The sequence below is a fragment of the Lepidochelys olivacea genome, assembly GCF_965140295.1.
Source record: "Lepidochelys olivacea isolate rLepOli2 genome assembly, chromosome: 2".
NCBI lineage: Eukaryota > Metazoa > Chordata > Testudines > Cheloniidae > Lepidochelys > Lepidochelys olivacea.
In genome coordinates this window covers 115,425,066-115,450,603 of record NC_140412.1, presented here as the reverse complement: position 1 = coordinate 115,450,603, position 25,538 = coordinate 115,425,066, and the positions used below count along the sequence as shown (strand labels likewise).

Below are 25,538 nucleotides of genomic sequence, written 5' to 3'. Positions count from 1 at the left end.
CAGGAGCATCAGATGAACATCTGACAAGGCCCTGCTCCCTCCTCATGTCCAGGCCACCTGGCCAGTGGCTTGGCATGAGCAACTCTAAGGCTGGTAACTATGATAACAACCTTGCAGAACCCCTGTGTGTGTGTGTGTGTGTGTGTGTGTGAATAAATATGAGATTGAATGGAATGTTATAGCTGTAACTAACTGCTTACTATGATTCTTTCTGTATTCACAATAAATGTGGTATTTTACCTTTTCCCCTTTAATAATATCCTGCTGGTTTTTATTTTATTGGTATAACACCCATTCCCAGCTTCTGGCAAACAGAGGCTAGGGACACCATTCCTGCCCAGCCTGGCTAATAGCCATTGATGGACTTATTCTCCATGAATTTATCTAATTCTTTTTTAAGCCCTGTTATAGTCTTGGCCTTCACAACATCCTCTGGCAAAGAGTTCCTCAGGTTGACCGTGCGTTGTGTGAAGAAATACTTCCTTTTGTTTGTTTTAAACCTGCTGCCTATTAATTTCATTTGGTGACCCCCTAAGTTCTTGTGTTATGAAAAGGAGTAAATAGTGCTTCCTTATTTACTTTCTCCACACCAGTCATGGTTTTATAGACCTCAATCGTATCCCCCCCTTAGTGGTCATCTTTTCCAAGCTGAAAAGTCCCTGTTTTATTAATCTCTTCTCATATGGAAGCTGTTCCATACCCCTAATCATTTTTGTTGCCCTTTTCTGAACCCTTTCCAATTCCAATATATCTTTTCTGAGATGGGGTGACCACATCTGCATGCAGTATTCAAGATGTGGGCGCACCATGGATTTATATAGAGGCAACATGATATATTCTGCCTTATCTAGCCCTTTCTTAATGATTCCCAACATTGTTTGCTGAAAATTCATACCTGCAGGCTTAATTGCTGGTGCCAGGTACTGTACAACATGTCCCTGTCCTTGTCCATATTTTTGAATGATCCTTTTGTTGAATTATATGTGGACTAAGTTATTTTAAGAGATTATGTGTTAAGGTTCAATAAAACCAAATCACTTCAATTTTCTTCTTGCTCGTGTGTTTTTGGGGAAGTTTTTTTTAAAATTTCAATGAACTTACAGTGTTTTCCTTTCAACAGTCTATTAGTGGTTGGGTGACTTGGATCGCAGATGATAGAGAAACTTCTCGAACCCTAATTATACATAATCACATGACTTTAAGATATGGGAAGACTGAAAATGCAGCTGCGTGAACATACTACATACAACAAGCAGAAAGGACACAATTATTTTTGCATCAGTCATACTCTGGCATTTGTGGGTTTTTTTCCCCAAAGGCGGGGCTATTTCTGTCTTTAAAATTGGCATTTGTCGTAACCATTTCAGTACAGTAACTCCTCACTTAAAGTTGTCCCAGTTAACGTCTTACATTGCTGATCAGTTAGGGAACATGCTTGTTTAAAGTTGTGCAATGTTCCCTTTTGACATTGTTTGACAGATGCCTGCTTGCAGAAAGAGCAGCCCTTTGCAGCTAGCTGGTGGGGGCTTGGAACCAGGGTGGACCAGCTGCCCCCCTATCAGCTCTCCGCTCCCCTAAGTTCCCTGTGTGGCAGCCACCCAGCAGGCTACCAATTGCTGGCACTTCAGTTGTCCCTCCCCTCACTGCCACGTGCTGCTCCTGTCCTCTGCCTGGAGCTGCTCCCGGGAGCCTCCTGCTTGCTGTGTGGGAGGGTTGGGGGGGAAGACAAGAGGGGGGCTAATATCAGGGTGTCTCCCTGCTCCTGCCATCCGCTTACCCTATCTCCATAGAGCAGTAGGGAGACACGACAGGGGTCAGGACAGAGGGAGGTTGCAGGCAGCCGCTGCTGCTGTCTCAACTTCCTGATCTAAAAATGCAGTGTACTTAAGAGTGGGGGCAGCGTACTTAATGGGGCACTGCGCATCTCTCTCTCTCTCTCACACACACACACAGGGTGTGTGTGTCTGTCTCTGTCTGCCATGTTGTCTCTCCTCCCTCCATTCCTGCTGCCTTGTAGAGTGTGAGGCTACATTAACAGCAACGTGTTAACCCTCGAGGGCTCAGCCAAGTGCTAGTTCATCATTTAGCAGTAAGGCATTCCCTGGGAAATGTCCCACCCTCTGACTCCACCACCTCAACCGAGCTTCACAATCATCATTGCTGTGTTACAGTATTAAATTGTTTTGTTTAATATTTATACTGTGTATACATATATATATAGTCTTTTGTCTGGTGAAAAAAATTTCCCTGGAACCTAACCCCCCCCCCCCATTTACATTAATTCTTATGGGGAAATTGGATTTGCTTAACATGATTTCACTTACAGTCACATTTTTCAGGAACGTAACTACAACGTTAAGCAAGGAGTTACTGAACATTATCCTCATTGTGAAGCAAGAAACTAGGCTATGATATAAACATAGGCTCTGATCCTGCAATTGACTGCACATGGGTGCCAGGACAGCCAAGCACAGTAAACTGCAGGATTGAGATCTCACTTTCTCACAGTACATCCTCATCTTGAAATCCCTACCTCCCATTTTGGGCGCTCTATATCTTTAAGACAATAGGTGTAGATGGGGGGGAAGAGAAGCTACCAACATATTACTACTATTCACTATGTACAATGTGCTCATTGCATTGTTATTTCACCTTTCCACTCCACCCCAATTTGTCTCTTTCGTTCTGCCATAGACCTACAACATAACCTCCCTTGGGCAGGGAGTCTTTTTTTAGAACATATTTAGACAGGGCCTACCACCGAGGAGCCCAATGCAAGGATCACAGCCTGTCAGTGCTACTGTACTATTAAATAATAATGGGAAAGAAAGCATACACTTGTCAGCAAGATTGCCAGATTAAATACTGTACCTTTCACTTTGATACGGTATCTTTCAAGAATGTATCCCAGCATGCCTAATCTGGCAATGTTTGAAGTATAGGCATGTGCTGCTTTAAAATCCAATGAATTTTTTTTGCACTTATGAAATTAAATGAAGTGTCACTTAGATTGAACATAAATCTTATTAATAAATTAGTTATATGTTGTGAAAGGTTTTTTTATTGCTTGTCTGGACTAGTGCAGTTGTGTCTTTCCTATACTGTGCGCATGGGTCTATTTGTGAAAATGAAAGTCATGGCAGAACCATCCCTACTCCTCAACCACTAAGTGGAAAAGGAAAGAAATGAGTGCCAATGATAGGCCTTAATGCAATGCTAACAGACTAACAGTTTGCTGTTACAGGTCTGTTACAGATTTGAGCAAACTACATGTGCTCTGTAGGATATGTGTACAGGTGGGTGTAGTTTAAGGCAGCCTTCAACACTTTAAACAAATTGAACAAAATATGAATGAAGATGAAGGAGGACTGGATTCACAAAAGGACTTAAGTTCTTAACTGCCAAATTAGGTGCCTAAATCCCATAGAATCATAGACTATCAGGGTTGGAAGGGACCTCAAGAGGTCATCTAGTCCAAACCCCTGCTCAAAGCAGGACCAATCCCCAACTAAGTCATCCCAGCCAGGGCTTTGTCAAGCCAGGCCTTAAAAACCTCTAAGGAAGGAGATTCCACCACCTCTCTCGGTGACCAATTCTCGCGCTTCACCACCCTCCTAGTGAAAAAGTTTTTCCTAATATCCAACCTAAATCTCCCCACTGCAACTTGAGACCATTACTCCTCATTCTGTCATCTGGTACCACTGAGAACAGTCTAGATCCATCCTTTTTGGAAAGCCCTTTCAGGTAGTTGAAAGGAGCTATCAGAGCCAGGCCACATTGGGATTCACACCCCCCCCCCCCAAGTCATCTGCCCCGAAACACTGTAGGTACCTTAACCCAGTGCCTACATTTTTGCAGTAAATGTTCCCTAGGGGACCTATGTTTCTTCCTCTGAGCATGCATACTACAGCTCCATGTGAGGCATCCAGATACCTAAATCCAGAGCAATGCACAAACTGGGAGAAGACAGGCATTCTTCCACTTTAACTTGCCTTTGGAGCCCAATCCAGTGAGCATGCTCATACTGCACCTATCAATTCAGGCCCCTATCGATGACTTGGAAGGGACCTCCCTCATAACTTTTTTTTTACTCAGCTGGGGATTGAGAGACCCCCAAGTTCAAATTCCCCCTCCATTTGAGGGGGTCAAGGAATTTGAACAGGGACCTGTTACCTCTCGGATGAGTGGTCAGAGCCAGGAGACTGGATCCCAAGTCTCCCATGTGAGTGCTTTAACCACCAGGCTATAGAGTCATTCATGATTCCTTGCTATCTCTGGCCCAATAAATCTTTCATTATTTATCCACCATGCAACAGCTTCAACATTGGGGCACAGAGGACAAGCAAATATGAGTGACTCTGTAGCCTGATGGTTAGAGCACTCAGCTGGGAGTTAGGGCAACCAGGATCCAGTCCCCCTCCAATGACTTCTTTAATATATCCACCATGGAACAGCTTCAACAGAAGAGAATGGAGCCCCCAGTCTGAATATTCCATAGCTCAGTGGCTAGGGTGCTCACAGGAGAGGTGGCAGATCCCTGTTCAAATCCCTATTCCCTCTGAGAAGAAGGGGGGATTTTAACCAGGGGTCTCCCACATGCTCTAACCACTTGGCTAGACGTTATAAAAAGAGGGCCTCCTTTCCCCCTCCCCCACAAGTGTCTTCCAAAAAAATGGCATAGGCACCTAACCCCAAGAGAGGGTTCACTGCTGAGAATCCCAGGTGGAGGGAGAGGCCTCCCTGCAGCCGTGACTTAGATGCCTATCTTAGAGGGGCAGGGTTAAGCACCCTCAGCCAGTAGGAGCCACCTTGTGTTCTGGCTTTTTGTGAATCCAATTCTAAGGTGTCTAACTCAGGCTTTATGGATCCCAGGATCTTCTAGGCATCTGGGAGTTAGGCATGGCAATATTCATAAACAAATTTAGGCATGCCGGTAGTGAATCTAGGCCTAAAGGGTTAACAGAAGACAACATACAGCAGCATTTAGGACTCCTCTTTAGCTGTTGGGCAGATGTTCTGCCTCTGAGTTGCTTATGGACAGAGCAGCTGGCTGGAGTGGAAGTAAAAGAGAAACATATATAAATGCATGTTGCACGCTGAAGACCACTCATATACAGCAGCTTTCATATGGTATAAAGAACAAGTCTACCTCCAGTAATTTGAGACCTGGGCTGCAGGTGTGGCTGAATAAAATTCAGGGGGGAAAGTGGTCATCAGATTGATTGATTACAATAACAACGAGGAGTCCGGTGGCACCTTAAAGACGAACAGATTAATTTGGGCATAAGCTTTCGTGGGTAAAAAATCCACTTCAGATGCATTTTTACCCACGAAAGTTTATACCCCAATAAATCTGTTAGTCTTTAAGGGGCACCGGACTCCTTGCTGTTTTTGTGGATACAGACTAACATGGCTACCCCTCTGATAATTGATTACAATGTGTGGATATCACCTAACTTCTAAAATTTTGTCCAGTCGCTATCATGAAATGCTACTCTCCATTGTTCCACGAAACTGGGAAACAAAGTTATCTGCTGTGGCTATGTTTTCACCCCTCATAAAATCTAGGAGGCAGGTTCATTCCAAACTGTGGCAAGTAGCAGCTCGTTCCATGTTCAGGTGAAACACTAGCCACCCAAGTGGCGACCGAGTGGAGAAAATATTGGGCTTTTCATTGTTTTGTTTAATTTATTAACCATTTTTGTGGAGTTTACACTCACATTTTTAAAAGCAATTTTTATGATTTCGAGGACACGCATGCTTTAACAGCTTAAACATTCAAGGCGTCATCATGTTTGGGTTATGGCTGTTTGACCATATGAGCTATTAGTTTTATTTGTCTGGCTTAAATATGTTCTGACCACATAAAAGCAGCAAATGGCATGTATGTTTACGACAGATATTTTAGTTTTTCAGAATCTCTTGCCCTAAGTGACTTTTCACCAGCCATTTATTATGGTTTTTTGACTTAGAAAACAATTTAAAAAACATTTAAAAAAGACTGTAAACCACTATCTTGTACTCCTGAGAAGTGATCTTTATTATGAAGTCAGTGCTCTCCAATTCACAGTGCACTAATGAACCAGGCCTGTTTTGAAAGTCTGTCTGTCCTTTAGTAACGTAACCAGTAATTAAATAGCGTATTAAAAACTGCCTTTAAATAATACAAGGAAGATTAGTTTGGAAGGACTGACAAACCAGTAAAGAAAAACACAACATGGGATTGAAGTCCTCTGTAGTACACTACTAATCAGAAATTCCTACATCACACTATAGATACTATTAACAACTTTTCCAGTATTACATGGTGACATTTTATTTAGTTATTACTTAAGGTGAAGTTTTCATAGCAAAATAGTTGACTTTTATGGCTAGTCTGCCTCTGATTAAATTGAGCACCTGTAAATTACATAACCACTGGATTATGGCAAATTAGGTCTACAACAAGAACTAAAAATTTTTTATACACTAATAAAATCTATACAAAATACTTTTTACAATACTTGGATCAATCTGTAACAGTTTTTATATCTTTAAAAGTACAGAGTACATACACATTTTGGACTTTAAAATGGCAGATTTAATGCAGCTATTAAGTCTACAATTTCTAATTTAAATGCAGGTTTTTAACAGCACACATCCCAGAATGACATTTAAAAAAAATCCAACCGTTTATTGGAAGATATAAAGTCCTTGATTTACCATATTAAAATATAATCTATCAGAAGAAGTGTGTTGATGGACAAGTTTATAGATCTTGGACTATTGCATAACTCCTATTGGCATCAGAGGAGTTTGTATATTTATTAGAAACCAGGAGTTGGATCCTTACTTCAATAAGGAAAACAATTTTAAAATTTTTCTTCCACTAACAGTCTCATTTCGTCTATGTAGTTTGGTGAATTTTTGTAAGTAGTGGTGAATTCTATAGTTCAATTTTATGGTCACTAAGAAAAGACACTACAGTTCAATGGGAGTTAACTAACCAGTTAGCTAGTGTTTTAGTGAATTAGCTAGTCAGTAAGCCAAATATGCTGTGTAACTTTGATTCTTTGTAACCTCATTAAGATTTCAACTGAGCAATGGGGTTGGGGGTGGGGGGCTGCGGAGGGAGGGGAAGCTACAGAATTGTGGCCTAATATACACATAGCTTAACTATAATAGCAGATTTAAAAAAAAAAAATCTTAGGGTACCTTGGCCCCATGACTGTAGCATTCACTACTTGGTAAGTTGTGTTTCCGAACTCCCACTACTACACCACTTAGAGCTAAATAGTGCAACCCTTTCTCTTGTTGGTGAGGACTTACACATGAATAGTTCTATAAACTATTTGTAGGAGTAAGTGCTCACCAATGTACACAACTGTGCAGAGATTATCCCTAAGGAAACACCAAACACATCTAGCTCAGTTCTGGGCCCTTTGTTTAGCTAACAACACAGCATATCTTTCTCCTCAGAAAAATATTTGTGCTTTCACTGTTCAACTTCATAGAAAGGAACTTGCACAAGGAAGCAGCATCCATTAACAAGCCAGTGTTACTCCACAAATCACCAGTGCAGGATTACTCATATAGGACAAATTAAAGTCAAGCAATTTTAAGAGTATACGGGGCAGCAGAAAGTTTTCTAATAAAATTTACACTTTGTCTATTAGTAGTTCAAATTCTCCATGTTGGCAAGATGCTTTATACACTATTTCATAAAATCCTATCTTTTAGCCAGTGTTTTGAATATTGCTATGTAAAATGTATTTTATTACCTGCAGAAGAAATAAAATACAAGATCTCCAGTCTTTCTATTGTTGCATAGTCTTAAGAAAAATATGCATTTCAGATTCCCAGTATAGGATGACAATGTAACCTGTATGAAAAGTGCACCATGAGCCAGGGCTTCTATCTATGTCCTCCATATTTGGCCACCCAGTCTGTTCTTCCATGTACTGGTTGAATTGGAGGTGGGCGGGTCAGGATATTCATGTTTTTTGCAGCTGGATTGTAAGTAGGGCCTGGTAATTGAGCACGAGCAGCTTTGGTTTTCCAAGAATAATCTGAAAGAAAGAAACAAACAAAAGGTCAGAAGCAGTGGGGATGAGAAGTTACATGTCTCACCATTTTAAAGGAGAAAAGAGCCAAAGCTTAGCTATTTGTGACTCATGGAATTAAAAGGTGCTAACAGTCCTGTGCCATTCTCAGTAGAAGGTTGTTCAGTGTGACTGATCTTGAAATACTAACGGGTTACTGCACTTGCACAATAAAAGATCTATTAAACTAGACAGTGATGGCTATATAAGGTTTCTATCAAGTCTAAAGCAAGTTTCCCAAAAAGTGTTTTTACTTACATGGATACAAGAGAGGCAAATATATTATGACGTGTCTTACTGGCAACTTTCATCTGACAAGCACCCCCCCCCCCAATGTTCTCTGTTAAAATGTGTTGAGATTGAAATTTAGTCCAAAATTGGATATTACAGCATATATATACACATCTGCACTGTGGACACTGTTGTCACTGAAAATGGGTGTTTACTTGTCTGATAATTGAGTCTTAACTTGTTTGAAAATATTAACTTTTTTTATTGAGTGTTGGTCAGATTTGTCAAGAATCAAAATGGTGTCTGCTGGAACACCCACCTCTGCTGAAGACCCTCTCACTCTGTACTTTTGTGACTCTACTTCCCTGGTTCTCCTCCTCCTCCTCAGCTGAGAGCTCCTACAGTATTACTATTGCTGGATTCTCTTTCTCTCCTCCTTTCCCATCCCTCTGTTGATTGTCTCAAGCTTGGTCATTGGTCTTCCTATTTTTTCACTCTACATTTGCATCTGGGTGACCTCATTAACTCCTACGATCTCTCATAACACCTCTTTCAATCTACCTCTACATCCCTATTCTCCCAGACCAGACTTCCCATTCCATGTTTTTCTGATACTTCCTTTTGGACGTTTTGCCACTTCTCAAGCTTAACATGGTTAAAACAGAACTAAACTTTACTGCTAATCCAATTCCCTTCCTTTTTTTCCTGTGATCATTGTCAACTCCGTGCTCCAGATCACTCAAGCTCACAACTTTGAGGATATTTGTGATTCTTCCCTTTCCTTCTTTTTTCCCAGCCGTATCTCATCACTCCTTCCTCTGTGACATTCCTCAGATAAGCCCTGTCTCTTTTACTCCTAGCACTAAAAACTGTTCAATGGCTTGGTGGTCTCTCATCTGGACTCCTACTCTCTGGCCTTCCTAATTCTCTTCATTCCATCTATCCAATATGAGGCAGACAAAATAATCTCTTTTCCCTGCTGCTACAGCCAAATCGCTCTTCTCCCATTTGAATCACTTCACTTGCTCCCTGAATCTTTCAACATCAAGTTTCAACTGCCCTACATAGTTGAGGATTCATGCATTTAGAAGAGGCCACCCCAAGGAAGTGAAACTGGGGGACATATCTTCCCCTAGCACACAAGTACTATTTCCATTCTGAATTCTATTGGAGATAATGTTGATCCTTTTAGCATTAACTACAGCTCTGTGCCTTCTACCCCTCCCCAGAGGGGTTAGTGGCAACCTGGCTTCAAATTGAATTCTGATGGTAGTGGGGAAGGTGAGCAAGTAGTCATGTATGGGGGCTGGCCCTTTGCATGTATGACTTACAGTCTGGGAGCCAAATGCAAGGTTTTAGCAGTCCTTTGTTTTAGTGTCCACACATTTGTTTGTGGATTCTGATTTTCAAAACCCTAAATTCAAAGACCTTGTCACTGTTTATCATTTTGAAAAATGAGCACTTATTAAGACCTCCCCTCCTGATCCACAAAACCAGGTTACAATGAAACTACTTTTACACTGAATTTCAAATTATTTTGTTATTAAAACTTCACACTAATATTTTGATTACCTAGGAGGTACATATGTTATTTCTGTATTAGTGTCTATATTAGCAGTATAACTAACCAAGCCACAAGGCATTCCTCCTGGCACAACCACAGCATGCAGAAAACCACCAAACAGATCAAGAAGGCTGACATGGCAGAGCCAATCAAATATGATTTACACACTGAGCATTACAGTGATCCAAAGAAAGCCAGACTTGCCCATGGAGACAGCATGAAAATTAGTGTTACCCTTAAAAGGTGCTTACTCATAGAATTAGCACAGTGGTTTTCTCAAAGATATATTGCTCCAGAAGGTTGCCCAGAGTTCAATGGATATAATACATAGCTTTGCTGAGAGAGCAAGGACATGCTCGCATGCCAAAAACCAAAGCTGTATACATGCCTCTTATTGACATGACAGCACCTGAGCCAGACACGACAAAAGACTTTTTGGATGGTTAATTTTAGCTAAGCTAATTTTTTCTTTACCTTTTTAATGTCACTGATGGTGAAAAGATATGATAGGCAGAATAAATGAAAATAGATGAGAGCACAATTATTTTAGAAAATCAAAGGAAGCAACAAGCCCAGAAGCTTACGTTATAGGGAGAAGAAAGTAAAGTGCTACAAAAAAAGTAGTATTCTAACCAGAGAAGCTAGGTAGAGAAAAAAAAATGGTTATGGCATCCAGTTCATTATTATCTGTCTGCCAACACAGTACTGTCCCCTACAGCAGTGGTACTCAAAGTGGTGGTCCGCAGACAGGTGCCGGTCCACGAGCCATCGGCTGCCGGTCTGCGCGCACATTGGGAAAAAAAATTGCCGGTCCCCCACATCAGGTAGCTTGAGAAGCACTGGCCTACAGTATGTATTATTATAATTTTGTTCAGTCTAGTTTTAAAATGTCCCAAGCAATGGGCTTCCTCTACCTCTCTACAGAGATGTTTCCATAACCTAATTAATTTGCCAAAGTTTTTTTTTTTTTTTTTCTTTTGAGCAACGTATTGGTCCTAAGATATGAGAAAGACAAGGTGGGTCAGACCGTGTCTTTTATTGAACCAACTTTTGTTGGTGAGAGAAACAAGCTTCCAGCTCCACAGACCTATTCTTCAAGTCTACGTTTTTCGTCCTTGATATTTAAAATAAACCTTCCATTTCTTATCATCTTATAACTTTTCGTTATGGCCCTTGACTCACTCTAAATGATCCCTTTCCATTCTTGGCATTCACAACTTTCAAAAATGTGCAGCCATGTGTTCTCCTGTGAGTAGCTGCCTTTTCCAACCTGTTACAGACCAACATCCACAAACTGGTGAATCAAAACTCATCCCTTCTTTGTGTTTGACTTTATTAACCAAGAAACCAACAATAAGATAATGAAGTACAGCTCATATCTGTTCCCTAGGCTTTGCTGCTCCTAGGGTTCCTACCTCAGGACTGAGCAGCCCACGCCCTAGGTCTTTTCTCTCTCTCTATGGCTATGTCTATGCTACACACTCCCTTCAGTACGTAGAATAGATACACTGCATGTACCCCAGCACAGGTATAAATAACAATGTAGACGATGAGGCATGGTTTAGGTGAATAAAGATATGTCTTAACTCTCTGGGTATGTACCCAACATGGATCTCTATAAGCCCAAGCACAGCTTACCCCATCTACACTGCTATTTTCAGTAAGTATCCCACTGCCTCCCTCCTGACAGAGCCTTTCATTGATTAGTATAGCTACATGTGGCAGTGTGAACACAGCCTGCTTTACACTGCAGCATGTCGCTACATGTATCCTACGTGACAACACCAGTGGTGTGTAGCATAGATGTACCTTTAAGAGTCATTCCCATGTCCCTTATAGCTGTATGGAGTAATGAACCACCTGAAATAGTGAGTCAGCAAAGCATATTTCATACTTTTAGTGGGAGCAAAACAGGCCAACAGATGGGGTTTTCCAGACACCTACTGTCAGCCTGTTACAGTCCCTTTAACTGTAATGATGATTCCCACTGAGTTCCTTTAGGGCCTGATCCAATTTCCATTGAAGTCAATGGGGGGGGGCCTGATCCAATTCCCACTGAAATCAATGGGGGGGGGGGCGGGGGGCTTTTTGTTGATTTCAATGGAACTTGGAGAAGGCCTTAAATCATTCCTCACAAGTCAGTTCCTCCTGTTCCTGATCATTTTTCCTGGTCTTCTCTGATCTCCCTCCAGTTTGCCAATATCTTTCTAGTGCCCAGAATGCGATGTCTATTACAGATGAGACGAGGTAACAAGTTATATGCAGTAAAATGTTGTATTGGTCTTAAACAGCTAAGTACATAAATACTGCAGGATAAAATGTAACGGTTCCTTTCACATATGCTTTAATACAATGCAGAACTACATCAACTGTGGTTATAGTCAGCCATTTATATTAGAGAAAATAGAAGTCAGACAAAATAGCCTAGCTACTTTGAAATTTTCTTTACCACAGCAGCATTATTTTTTGTAATATTCCACTCATCCAACACTATATTCTCATCTCAAAGCCCAAGGATTTACACGACCAACTCCCACACAATGAGATGAAAATACAACAGAATGCATCTTAAATGCCCATGCAAGGAGACCAGTCAAAACAGGCTGTTTAGCAGAGGGCCGTTTATTTAAAAAAAATTTGAAAAATAATGCTGAAATCTTTGGGGCTACTTCAAGATGGAAGCTTAAAAATTGGAATTTATTACTGATACCATATACCTGACTTTGTTAGTGGAAGATCCATGCCATTTTGAAATTGTAATCAGTCAGATCCGCAGTAAATGTCAGTCAGCATAGCTTCATTGTGTTATGTCAATTTACACCAATTGATTTACACCATTACAGATCCAGTCCAACATATCAAGTGGAAAAAGAAAGAAAGAAAGAAAGAAAACCCTCTTAAAAGCCCTCCTTGGAAATTATGGGAATTGAACATCCTTCCCTGTGCCTATGGTGCAGTACATGATAGGGTTACAGAGATGCTTCTTACCTGATGCTGATGCACCAAGAGGAGCCAGTTGTATCCTTTGTCCAGCTGATCCAACTTCTTTTTTATGAAAGGAAGGGATATATCCTCCAGACGGGTTGTAAGCAGCACCTACAAAGCCAAGATTTTCATAGAATCATAGGACTGGAAGGGACCTTGAGAGGTCATGGCAGGACTAATTATCTAGACCATCCCTGACAGGCGTCTGTCTAACCTGTTCTTAAAAGTCTCCAGTATGGAGATTCCAAAACCTCCCTAGGCAATTTATTCCAGTGCTTAACCACCCTGACAGTTAGGAAGTTTTTCCTAATGTCCAACCTAAACCTCCCTTGCTGCAATTTAAGCCCATTGCTTCTTGTCCTATACTCAGAGGTTAAGAGAAACAATTTTTCTTCCTCCTCGTAATAACTTTTTACATACTTGAAAACTGTTATGTCCCCTCTCAATCTTCTCTTTTCCAGACTAAACAAACCCAATTTTTTCAATCTTCTCTCACAGGTCACGTTTTCTAGACCTTTAACCATTTTTGTTGCTCTTCTCTGAACTCTCTCCAATTTGTCCACATCCTTCCTGAAATGTGGAGCCCAGAACTGGACACAATACCCCAGTTGAGGCCCAATCAGCGCGGAGTAGAGCAGAAGAATTACTTCTCGTGTCTTGCTTACAACACTCCTGCTAATACATCCCAGAATGATGTTCGCTTTTTTGGCAACAGCATTACACTGTTGACTCATATTTGGCTTGTGGTCCACTATGACCCCCAGATCCCTTTCCGCAGTACTCCTTCATAGGTAGTCATTTCCCATTTTGTATGTGTGCAACTGATACTTCCTTCCTAAATGGAGTACTTTGCATTTGTCCTTATTGAATTTCATCCTATTTACTTCAGACCATTTCTCCAGTTTGTCCAGATCATTTTGAATTTTAATCCTATCCTCCAAAGCACATGCAACCCCTCCCAGATTGGTATCATCAGCAAACTTTATAAGTGTACTCTGTATGCCATTATCTTAATCGTTGATGACAATATTGAACAGAAACAGCCTCAGAACTGATCCCTGAAGGACCCCACTCATTATGCCCTTCCAGCGTGACTGTGAACCACTGATAACTACTCTTTGGGAACGGTTTTCTAACCAGTTTTGCACCCACCTTATAGTAGCTCCATCTAGGTTGCATTTCCCTAGTTTATTTTTGAGAAGGTCATGTGAGACAGTATCAAAAGCTTTACTAAAGTCAAGATATACCACATCTACCACTTCCCCCTATCTACAAGGCTTGTTACCATAGCAAAGAAAGCTATCAGGTTGATTTGACATTTTTTTTTTTGACAAATCCATGCTGACTGTTACGTACCATCTTATTATCTTCTAGATGTTTGCAAATTGATCGCTTAATTATTTGCTCCATTATCTTTCCGGGAACAGAAGTTAAGATGACTGGTCTGTAATTCCCTGGATTGTCATTTCCCTTTTTATAGATAGGCACTATATTTGCCCTTTTCCAGTCTTCTGGAATCTCTCCCATCCTCCATGACTTCAAGGATAATAGTTAATGGCTCAAATATCTCTTCAGCCAGCTCCTTGGGTACTCTAGGATTCATTTCATCAGGCCCTGGTGACTTGAAGACATCTAATTTGGCTAAGTAATTTTTAACTTGTTCTTTCCCTGTTTTAGCCTCTTCTGATCCTACCTCATTTTCACTGGCATTCACTACGTTAGATGTCCATTCACCACCAACCTTCTTGGTGAAAACCGACACAATGTAGTCATTAAGCACCTTTGCCATTTCCACATTTTCTGTTATTATTCCCCTCCACACACACTGAGTAACGGGCCTACCCTGTCCTTGGTTTTCCTCTTGCTTCTAATGTATTTGTAGAATGTTTTATTGTTACTCTTTATGTGTCTAGCTAGTTTGATCTCGTTTTGTGCCTTGGCCTTTCTAATTTTGTCCCTACATACTTGTTTTTTTTCTATTCATCCTTTGTAATTTGACCTAGTTTCCACTTTGTGTAGGGCTCTCTTTTGATTTCTAGATAATTGAAGATCTCCTGGTTAAGCCACGGTAGTCTCTTGCCATACCTCCTATCTTTCCTATGCAGTGGGATAGTTTCCTCTTGTGCCCTTAATAATGCCTCTTTGAAAAACTGCCAACTGTCTTCTGTTGTTTTTTCCCCGAGACTTGCTTCCCATGGGATCTTACCTACCAGCTTCCTGAGTTTGCTAAAGTCTGCCTTCTTGAAATCCATTGTCTGTATTTTGCTGTTCTCCCTCCTACTATTCCTTAGAATCATGAACTCTACCATTTCATGATCACTTTCACCCAAGCTGCCTTCCACTTTCAAATTCTCAACAAGTTCCTCCCTATTTGTCAAAATCAAATCTAGAACAGCCTCTCCCCTGGTAGCTGTCTCCACCTTCTGAAATAAAAAAATTGCCTCCAATACATTCCAAAAATTGTTGGATAATCTGTGCCCGGCTGTGTTATTTTCCCAACAGATGTCTGGGTAGTTGAAGTCCCGCATCACCACCAAATCCTGTGCTTTGGATGATTTTGTTAGCTGTTTAAAAAAAAACCTCATCCACCTCTTCTTCCTGGTTAGGTGGTCTATACACTGATGTACAAAGTTTTAAACTTTTGAGCTTGATTCAGGCAGCCAACAGATCTTTACTTGCTCTTCATGGTCACTTTAAAGCTTATTTATGGTACAACAACCATGCAAAGTATCAATTTTATATAAGAAACTGATATCTGTTTAGAAAATGTGTGTATGCATCTTTACTTAGAGTCCAGCTAGGATACAAAGGTCTAATCTACACTACAAAGTTAGACTGACTGAAGTCGACTTGTTTCGATCTAGTTGTGCATGTCTGCATCTAAACCTCTCCCCCACTGATCTAACCACCACATTACAGTGACACAATAACATCACCTTACTGAAAGATGCAAAAGCATGCTCCACCTTCCATCGACACAGTGAGAGAGTAGACATTGAATCACGTGTTGATCCTAACAGTTCTCCTGCAGCCATCCCACAATGCCCCTATTTCTGGGCCAGTGGTCACTCTGGTCACAGTTTGGAACTCCACTACCCAAGAGACAGAGACTGGAACCCACCCTCTCTCTTTAAAATCCTCAGTATGTTTTTGAAATGCCTTTTCCTAATTGCCCATCCTGATGAGCACACCTACAAGCCCACTTCTGTGAGCATGCAATCATGCCAGCCCACACACATTCCTGTCTGGAAGAGCTACTAGACACATTCCTGCCTGGAGCAGGAAAGAAGTCATGGATCTCTTTGGCCTCTGAGGAAAAGAGACTGTACAAGTACAGTGAAAGACCAGCAAGAGAAACAGACATCTATGAGCAGATTGCACAGGCTAGTCTCAGCTCTGTTGTGCCCTCCCCACACCTCCCTGTACAGGAGTCAGCAAAAGTGGTACTCTTTCTGCCAACCTCCTCAGCTCTCCATTCAGGGCAGGGCTGAGAGCAGCTGAAACAATACATGCTTCCCTACCTCCCCAACCCATCCCACACCAAAATGCAGATCAATAAAGAATGACACAAAAGTCCAGATGAAGGATAAATCTTTAACAAAACATGGCCCTGGGACATTACCCAGGGTACAATCTGGACTGTTGGATAGCATGTCCCCTCAGTTCTCCTGCCTGGGGTCCGTTTTACACTGCTTCACTATGAGAGCAACCACTCCTAGCCTGCTCACACACAGCCTCCAGCATGTAAGTTACCCCCAGCTATACTGCAAGAGTGCTTCAGCCAGCCAGCCATTCTTGAATTATACTGTAGATCAGCAGTTCCCAAACTTTTGAGGGTCATGACACCCCTTATCCCTGTCTGCACCCCCCCACACCCCTTGGAGCCGGGGCTGGGAGTGGGGCTGCAGCTCAGGGGGCGGAGGGGTGGGGGAAGAGGACAAGGATAACGGCGCTGGGGTTGGGACCGCAGCTGGGGGTGGGTCTGGGGCCGGGAGCAGGGCTGTGGCCAGGGACAGGAACGGAGCCACAGCTGGGCTGTGGTGGGGGCTGGCAACTGGGCCCGCAGCCAGGTGCAGCTCTGCTCCCGGCCTTGTCCACAGCCTCGGCCATGGGTCGGGAATGGAGCCATGACCAGTGAAGTTGGGTGCTGGTGCGGGGGGTGGGAGTAGAGCTGCACGAAGGCTGGAGATGGAGCCAGGCACGGGACCAGGAGCCGGGGATATGGCTGGAGGCAGGACTGGAGCAGAGCTGGGGGCGGGAAGGGGTTAGGTGGTGCTCCATCCCCGCACCCATGGGGGCTGACCCAGACCCCACTGCTCCACATTCCTCCACACCTCCCTAGGGAGATGCGCCCCACAGTTTGGGGAAGCTGTAGAGCGACACCAGCGAAGTCCCCATCCCAGACTTCCCCCAGAAATCTGCGTCTTGTACTGCCAGTACCCTCCTTGACAATAAAAGCTCATATAAAGTCTGTCATTTCATTAATAGACTCTGTCATGGTATCAGCATATGTAAGGGTGTACCAGGATGTGACCCCTGCCCCTCACAATGCATGCATGGCTCCTCATGCAGGGCATAGCCATTGAGCCATCTGAAGCAAGTAATGGAATAATCCAAAAATATGAAGAGCTGATATTATATTCCTTAGGTATTATGCACCTGTTGTGCCAGAAAACAGTCCACAGGCTCTGTGATGCTTGCAGTGAGTACTGTGTGAGGCATTCTGTTTCACATCAATATTCTCCACACTCTTACACAAGTGTGATTTCACTGCAGTAAATGCAATTATATCAACATAAAATCAGTGTAACCAGGTGGAGTTGCTCTGCACAGTTGCAGCTAGCATCTGCTTAGCAAGCTGCAAAAGTATAAAAACATCTGGCGTAGATGCATGTGCTTCTCCCCTAGAAAACTTCATACCCATTTCCCAGCAATAGTGCAGTCACACAGGTGGCAGAACAGAGCAAGTGTTAATGTAGACAGGATTCGCTGCATCATGAAAATGTGCATGTGAAGCAGCCCTAGTGGTGACAAAAGTCCTATAAATGCTGGCACTGTAAGCACTATGTCATGGACACTTGCTCTGACCTTGACAACAACAGGACTCTCTTGCATACACTGGTGTTAGCAACTTTGGAACATTTTGGCCACGTAATTTTAGTGTGCACACAGCCTTTTATATTATCAGAGTTTATCTGTAGTACAGAAAAATACTTATAAATTTCCCCCCATTATTTTCTCTTCTCCTTCTACTAGGAACTCTCTGTCTTAGTGGAAGAACATAGCAGATCAATACTTTCCCACCACCAAATTGTTAAAAACACCAACCAACATTTTAACTGAATAATTTAAAATTCATAAGACATACTCCAAAGCAGAGAGCTAAGCAAGGGTGTGCCTTAGTACAGCACCAGTGCTGTGGTGCTTAAGGCACTTGGCTGAATGCAGCACACCAAAAGCCTATTACTGCAGAAGCTGTTGTGGTTTATTATTATGGTGGTGAAATACTCTCTGGCTTCAGAACAGGGCTAGCACCAGGGCACAAAGATTCTAACAAGTCAGACAGCCTTAAATATTATTTAATAACTATATGTCAAATTTCTGTCCTCAGATTTCTGAGGCTGCACTAGTGTAATTGAGGACAGCCTACTGGATGGTTTTCAAGTTGGCCTAAGTCCTATGGAAATGACTGCCTTCCCCTCCCACTGTCACAGGACCGCCTCCACTAAGGACTTGATCCTGAACCCACTGAAGTACACAGTAAAGCTCCCATTAACTTTAATGGGGCAGGATCAATAACTAAGCATGTTTACTAGAGCTTGACAGATAGAAAAAAGATGTGGCCCAGTATTTCAGTATGAAACACTAAAAGAATTCTTTAAATATGTTCATATATTTGGAGTTCACCTGCTTGACACAAACTACTGTGGGCGAAGTTCACAATGGGGAAAATCCTTCAGCCTGCTCCATGCACAAGTAAACAATCGCAGACTGACTGACCCCAGCTGTGTCCTCAATCCCCCCTGCCATTATAAGAGAGTTTATGGAACACAACTCAGTGGCAAGCAGATCCCCTGCATTTCCTCCTCTCACCATATCCCTCCCCCCTGCACAGCAAAACCAAAATGATCCCTCTGCAACTGGGATCCCTCACTTTTACAGGGAGGGCAGGGTTTGCCACAACATGGAATAATAGCGATTAAAACTGAAACAAAAGTGTAAGATCATTTGGAATGCATTATACAAGAGCAACTGTTACAAGAAAAGCAAAATAAGAAAATGCATGACATAACTATGCAACCTGCAAAGAATCATCTATTCCAAGCTATAATTGCCATAAATTACCTTTTGGAGCCTCTAAATTTTCATTCAACCTTTCCTTGCATGATAGTTTTTCAATTGGTTTAATTATGTTTTCTTCTGCAGAGAAGGCAGAAGAACAAAAGAACGAAAGAAAGAAAGTCCTTCAGAAAATGTAGATGAAGAATTGATTAGGTGATTTGTAAATAGAAATAGGGGAAAACACTGAAATCAAAACAGGTGAGAATGAGTGTTTAAAGTACCTTTATAACTATGACTTCAGACCTATGTTTGCAAAAAGGCCTTACCCTAAAGTAGGAAATGGTGCTACTGAACTCACCACCAGGCTTCTACTCAAGGGAAGCAGAATATAATTGATCACCAATGTAAATATAATAAATCACTCAAGCATGGTTAGCTAGTCAGACTGCAGGCCTAACCGAACCTAACCGTATAATTCTGCATAGAGAGAGTGCCTCATCATTTGAAACTAACCTGCTCTTAAATTGTTATGTTTTATGGTTACACTGAGGGAAAGGAAAAATACCATTCCAAAGTAACAAACTTAATTTGGTTAATTTCATCAGTTAAGGGGCAATGACAACTTGAAATCTAATAAGTAAAAAAAAAAAAATTAATGACTTAAAAAAAAAGGAGTTTCAGTGGCCGAACCTGCCTTTGGGACCCCTGCCAATGTCTGTGTTTTACCAAACATATTTTCATCTGTCTTTCTTAAATGAGTTTTACCCTGGTTTTGGTGTATAAAAGAGCCAGACAAGAAACTGATGAACTATAAAGGAGAAATGGTGAAAATAGCTTTGGAAAGTGCTATCAAATGCACAAAGTAAACAAACAGAAAATAAATAGTATTTCTTCTCTAAATTCTTTCAGTTATAGTTATTGGAGGTAAAATTTTCCAGACAGAAGTGGGATTTTTAGGTTGATTGTGTCCATTTCATACATTTCATTTCATTATACATATATATAATGCATTGATTTTTAGTTTATCTGGAACAGAATTATTCAGCTTCATTTCATATTCTTATAGCCTGGAGCTGTGATCTTGTCCGATTTCATAAGCTAAAATGGATTCAGGCAGGTCACTACTAGGACTGGAGACCTTCAAGAAAAGCCCAGGTATTCGAGGAAATAGGTCCACTGGTTCTTTAGATGGCACTCTCCTACCAATCAATACTGAAGCATTACCCCATCATGTTATTAAGGGGGAAAGTACTGTTGATTGAAGGGGTGTTCTTTCAATAAAAGGTTAAAGTGAAGTCACTGAAAATGCCATGGCACTATTTAAAGGAGAAAGGATGGTTCAGTGGTTCAGGTGCTAGCCTGAGACTGCAGACCTGACCATGCTCCACTGAAGACTCACTACTTGTCCTAAATGACTTGCCCAAGGTCAAGTTTTTCAAAAGTATTTAGGCTTAGAGATGCAGAGACATGCCTACTGGGATTTTCCAAAGCACCTATGCAAGTTAGGTATCTAACTCCAATTTATTTCAATGGAAGTTAGGTGCTTAACCTGCTTCAGCATTCTTGTAAATCCCCCTAGGTGCCGCTCTGCATCTTTATGCATCTGAATACTTTTGAAAATCTGGCCCTTTGTCTTTCTGTCTGCCTGTCTCATGTCCCCATTTGTAGCATAGGGATAATAGCACCACAGGGGTATTGTGAGGATAAATACATTTTGAGGTGCTCAGAAACTATAGTGAAGGGGTCACGTAAGTACCTATGATAGATATTTGAAAGAGATGCCCCTCATATTGTGTGAAAAATTCCAGTGTGGGTAATGCCCTTCTTCCTACCAAACACGACTCATGTAATTTCAGACAGATAGTATGTGCTTCACTTTCAAAAAGAAAACCCTGTATTGTTGATGGCACAGATTGGCTACCACACTCCCCCTTATTAGACGGGGCATTGCAGTTGCAAGGAAGTGAGACCTCTACATAGTATTTAAAACTCAAAGATCCTTCAGGATGAAGACTGCTACAAAAATTTTAGGGCCAGATATTCAGTTGGTGATGTAAATCAGCATAGCTCTGTTGAAGTCAATAGAGGAACACCTAACCACACCAGCTGAGAAACTGGTTCTAAATTATTACTTTATTATCTAAAATCATAAAAAAGTAACAATGTGGTCTTATGGATAGAATACAGGGCTGGGAATCTAAGAGCCCTGGTCTCTAGTCCTGGCTCTGACATTAACTTGCTAAGAGATCTTAAACAAGTCACTTCACCTCTCTGTGCCTAATTTTCCCACCTGTAAAATGGGGATACTGTACTTATCATATAGTTCAGTAGTTGTGTGACGCTTAATCAGTGAAAGCCAGACTCTGCCATCCTTACTCATATTGTGAAGTACATTACTCCAACAACCTTATTGAAGAAAGCAGGATTACTCGTGCAGTAAAGTACTATTTTGTTTGAGGAAGGTTGGCAGGCTCAATGTTTGAGAACTGCTTTGATCCGCAAACAAAGCACTCTGTAAACATTATTTTTATGATATGAGCTCACACCAAGCATCTTTTTTTTCTTTTTTTTCCATATGCGGAACTGCTCTTTTACCCAATGTTCCAGTTCAAATTGACTAGGAATAATAAGGTCAAATTAAAATTTGCTTAAATTAACACAGTGAGTTAATGGCTCTGATGGATTAGAACTCAAATTCTTCCTGGCAGAGCTCCATAATTGGACTTATATAGCATGTACTTTCTCCACACCCTGAAATGAAAATATATACCTTGGCATATAAATATAGAGTACACTGTTCTTTTCAGGGGATACACGTTAAAAGAGAAAAGCAAGAACACAGTGAAACAATTGGAAGCTAGAAGACCTTACCTAAATTAATTTTAAACAATAAAAATTAACACAAAATAATCCAGTATATACACAATAGTACTTATTGTAATTATGAATTACCTGCATTCATTCTGTTAAAAGACAGACCTCCTCCAGTAGGCCCTAGTGGTTTAGAAAACAATGAATTGTTCCAGATTCCTTGAGAGCCTTCTTTACTGGCTGCTACTAAGGAGACATTCTTAGGATTTACACCTTGGAAAAGCAATAATTTTAAAGAGTGTGAATGTCAACTTCAAAAGGCAACGTATTAAGCACTTAAAATCTTAAGAATGGAAGAACACCTTGACAGTACATTAAAAGTATTTAGACTTTACATGATGTTACAAAGAACTAAAACTTTTTCCTATAACTCAAAGAACAATGCACACTGCTTAGGTTTTACAACTGAACCCTAAAAAGACTAGTACAGAGAGAATTGTAATGATCAAATATATAAGATAAACTTTTAACAGCTCCAGAGACAACTGATCTTAACTTTGTAAAAGTCTGCCTTAATGTGAGCTACTATAGTTAAATGAAAGTCAAACAAAAGACTAAAAATGTAGTAAAGTTTTTATGGCAATCAAGTAATTAACAGCCATTTGTTATGTACATAAAAGTTAAATTATGTGCTACCAAGTGCTGTATTTCCCAGCTGAAATATAAAACCATTGAACAGTTACAACCACAAAAGGGGTATGCAAAATATTAGGCTTCCTGCGACTAAAAGAAAAACTGGTACTGTATTTCTAAAACACAGATGTATTGAAAGAGGTGGATGTGATTAAACAGCATGAAAACAGCACCCATATCTAGCAGAATTAAAGTAACAGATAATATTTAGAAAGACCATTAAATACCATTTTTTTTAAAATCTGTCTTGGTGCTATGATTTTCTTACAAGCTGAAGTTGGTTTCTATTTTTGGATGAATACATTCATACAGTCTTCATATCAAAAATGTGGCTCTGAACCAGAGGAATATTAGAAATGTCCTTGAAAAATGAAGGAAATTGAGATTATTTATCAACTGGGCTATCTATAGGCAGACACACATTCTTTGGAGATTAACATTCTTGAGTCTTTGGGCCTTCATCTGACATTAAGGAATTGACTTTTTTCTTCCCAGCAGGGAATTCACTGGAAAGGCCTCAACTATACTTTTTGCAAAGTGAATAACAAACTCATTTAGTTGGCAAATGAAGATTATTTACCTATAACTGAGATTCTTTGAGATGAACTCTGCATATTGTTGTATCAACCAGGCAAGGTACTAACAAGCTTCAACAGGACTTTATTATCAAAGTGGAAACCTCTTTACCAAGCTGCTGCTGCACCCTCTGAAGCTTTCTCCCAGTCTCTCAACTCCTCCCCCTTCCTTCCCGTTTCCTGTCTTTTCAGACTCCCAACAGCCAGTGCTCCCAGTTCTAATAATTACAAGCAATATCTAAACACCACATTCCCTCCTCTCTTAAGAAACTCTCCCAATTAAAACAAACGTTCTAACTACAGGAACAAATACGAAACAAGACACTATACTGTTGGCAGAAATATTACACTGAAAACACTGTAGATACTACATAACATAGTCTCTAGTCCAGATAGCCTGTCAGACCCAGATGACCACCTATCTCTCAAGCCCCGGTTCCAGTGCAATGTCTTGTTGTGTTGGTACTACAGTGAAGTCATCCAATGCAGACTGGGTGTTGGCATAATCTCCTCTTGGTGCATAGGCAGGTGCAAGATAAGAAGCATTCCATACCTGCCCATCAGAAAGTCGATAGGTGTAAGGTTCCTTCTTCTCTATGATTTTAAGAGGAGCTGTGAATTTATGGTCCCCTTTGCATAAAATTCCAGGTTTTTGTATTCTAACAAAGGAATCACACTCAAACTTTGGTTCCTTAGCACCCCACCGCTTATCTGTGAAAGCCTTAGACTTTGCTTGGTTCTGTTCAACTGTTTTTCCTCACATCATCCTCGTTTGGGGCATCAGGTCATGCCTTTAACAATCCAGCAATGTTCAGTTTAGTATTCATCTGTTTCCCATGCAGTAACTCTGCGGGTGATCTTTGCATTGTGGCATGTCATGTAGCCTGGTATGCTTGCAAGAAATCAGTACTGAAGGGTATCCACAATCGCCCTTCCAGTTTAGCCATTTGCAAACTCTCTTTCAAACTTCTGTTAAACCGTTCGATTTCCCCATTGGCTTGAGGGTAATACTGGGATGACCTTCTGTGTAAAATGTTCCTCTGTGCTAGAAAAGCTTCAAACTCCAGGGAAGTAAATTGACTACCATTATCTGAACCCAGTTCTCTGGGGTTACCTTCCCTGCTAAAAACTGAAGAGAGGAACTTAATTACTGTAGCAGAAGAGATTTGCAATGTAAATGCTACCTCAGGCCATTTACTGAAATAGTCTATTAAAATGATGGCATAAAGGCAGTCAATTGGAGCAGTATCAAAGGGTCCTACAATGTCAATCGCCACTTTTTTCCCCCATGCAGATTCAGGAAGAAAAACAGGCTGTAATGGAGGGGTACATGTCACTGCTGTCTTATCATGCATTTGGCAAGCGACACAGGATTTTATGAGTGGTTCAGTTTGAGAGTCCATCCCTGGCCACCAATACAGATCCCATAGTTGTTGTTTGGTTCTGACAATTCCTTGATGAGTATTGTGTGCCAGGTGTATGAGTTTTGACTGTAATTCATCTGGCACAAGGAGCCGGTGTGTACCTCGTAGCACACAGCCATCAAACAAAGAAAGTTCATCCCGAACTCTAAAATAAGGCAGCAAAACTGGGTCAAGGTTTTTAGGGTGACTGGGCCATCTCTTTGTCAGATATTCCCATAGTTTTTGTTGAACAAGCAGCTTGAAATTGTTCTCTTGTAACTGCAGTGAGAGCACTTGTAATAAGCGTAAGCACTACATCCTCATCCTCCGGTGGACTATCTGGTGAAGGCAACGGCAGGCAAGAAAGGCAATCAGCGTCCACATTTTGGTTTCCAGGCTTATATTCCAGTTCCTAATTGAAAACGAGTAGTCTTGCAGACCATCGAGCAATACGGTATCCTGCTCTTCCCAGTCCTTTCGTGGTGAGCAACGTCGTCAAAAGGCTGCGGTCTGTGCACAACTTGAACATGCGACCCTTCAGGTAAGTTCTCCATTTTTCAGTAGCCCAGACAAAAGCAAGTGCTTCTTTTTCAACTGTAGAATATTTTCTCTCAGCATTACTTAGTGTCCTTGAAGCAAATGCAACAGTCCTCTCTGTGTTATCCTCATGCAGTTGTGTGAGAACAGCCCCAAGTCCATAATCAGAAGCATCAGTAGTTACAATTGTGGGCAATGCAGGACTGAATAGTGCAAGTACTGGACTATGTACAATTGAGTCTTTCACCATTTTGAAACTAGCTTGTGCATCCGTTGTCCAAACTAATGTTGAACTTCTCTGTAGTAATTCTCATAATGGTTCAATGACAGAAGCATAATTGGGAATGAATTTTGCATACCAGGAGGTAAGACCCAA

General features: G+C 41.2%; 1 protein-coding gene across 5 annotated transcripts in view; it reads right to left on the bottom strand.

The window, feature by feature from the left end:
* Positions 1-6,002: 6,002 nt before the first annotated feature.
* Positions 6,003-25,538, bottom strand: part of MAK (male germ cell associated kinase) — a 56,990-nt gene continuing 37,454 nt past the window's right edge. For 4 of the 5 annotated variants that reach the window (XM_084620071.1, XM_084620072.1, XM_084620070.1 and 1 more), the window contains 3 exons: positions 22,096-22,227; positions 12,865-12,972; positions 6,003-8,048 (listed from right to left, as the gene is read on the bottom strand). In XM_084620071.1, the coding sequence (XP_084476197.1) occupies positions 7,894-8,048; positions 12,865-12,972; positions 22,096-22,227 (395 nt within the window). In that variant the 3' untranslated portion in view covers positions 6,003-7,893. The remainder of the gene's footprint in view (positions 8,049-12,864; positions 12,973-22,095; positions 22,228-25,538) is intronic. The other variant, XM_084620074.1, reaches the window with a different exon arrangement.